Source organism: Otolemur garnettii, unplaced genomic scaffold (genome assembly GCF_000181295.1).
Source record: "Otolemur garnettii isolate 467f Iridium unplaced genomic scaffold, OtoGar3 scaffold00013, whole genome shotgun sequence".
NCBI lineage: Eukaryota > Metazoa > Chordata > Mammalia > Primates > Galagidae > Otolemur > Otolemur garnettii.
The window spans coordinates 17,048,795-17,049,960 of NW_003852408.1; the positions used below are offsets into that span (position 1 = coordinate 17,048,795).

At 34.0% G+C, this 1,166-nt stretch overlaps 1 protein-coding gene across 1 annotated transcript in view; it reads left to right on the forward strand.

Moving 5' to 3' along the window:
* ABCA12 (ATP binding cassette subfamily A member 12) overlaps nucleotides 1-1,166 on the forward strand; it is a 174,594-nt gene that overhangs the window by 52,880 nt on the left and 120,548 nt on the right. Inside the window, exon 3 of the mRNA XM_003784975.1 lies at nucleotides 954-1,107. Coding sequence (XP_003785023.1) covers nucleotides 954-1,107 — 154 coding nt within the window. The remainder of the gene's footprint in view (nucleotides 1-953; nucleotides 1,108-1,166) is intronic.

Below are 1,166 nucleotides of genomic sequence, written 5' to 3' on the forward strand. Positions count from 1 at the left end.
ACATTTTGGTTTTTTAGTTTTCAGTCTAGAACTTTTCTTATAGTTCTTAAACTAGTCTTTTTTGAAATATTTTTGTCAGCGTGTTCCCCCAAAGGGAGGAATCTAGTATTTTAATATCAAACATAATTGTGAAAAGATCTGTATTTCACCATTTATCTAATATCTTGACTAATGTGTGTGCCATCATTCCATTTTATACAGCAAACGTTAAAGTATGTAAATCCCTTCACTATTACAGTTCTTGTTTTCTATGACTAATATTAGGAAAATTCGACATGGTCACTCACACCATTTATTGCTGGTTTTTAAATAGGAAAAACAGTTGTGCACATAGAATAATTAAAATGTTAAATTTTGAGGAGGCCAAAAATATCTCCTAGTATTTGGAAGATTTGCTGCAATTACGCCCACTTTGATTAAAAAGAAGACTTATACGTTGTGAAAAAAATAAGTTAAAATGTTACCAAAATGAAGTAAACAAAATGAACTGCACTATTCAGGGAAAAAACCATAAATAAAATTCTGGTTACATAAACTTTCAGATTTTTAATATACATATATTTATATATATATATCTTAAAAGATGAGGATTCTTCTGTTTATACTGCTTTCTAGTCTATTCTTTTTAATTGACAATACATTGTAAATACTTTCCATATGAATTAATAGCATTTTTATTGGCTGCATTGTGTTTTATCATATGCATACTCTGATTTATTTTAAAACACTCCAGCTTACTACTTGTAAGCATTTCCTGACAATGAATCCCAGGAGAAGGAATTCTTGGGGTAACACGCATTTTAAAGTCATCTGATACATATTAGCAAATCCGGAAAAATCAAGTTAAGCAAAACCCCCTGCAAGCCTGCTTCTCCTCCGTTACTTACAGAATTGGGGCTAGACGGCCATCAGCCAATCCAGGTGATTTCATTGTTTTTCTTTTTTAATTTCAGGTTATCTCGCACCTCGAAACCTTCCCAGCACTGGATTCTTCCCGTTCCTGCAAACCTTACTCTGTGACACAGACTCGAAATGCAAAGACACACCGTATGGGCCACAAGATATGCTTCGAAGGAAAGGCTTCAGTTACTCACTGTTTGATGACAGGTGGGGGCACTTTCTCAAGTCTGTTCAATTGTTCTGAGGGCTCAAATAACCAGGGAGCC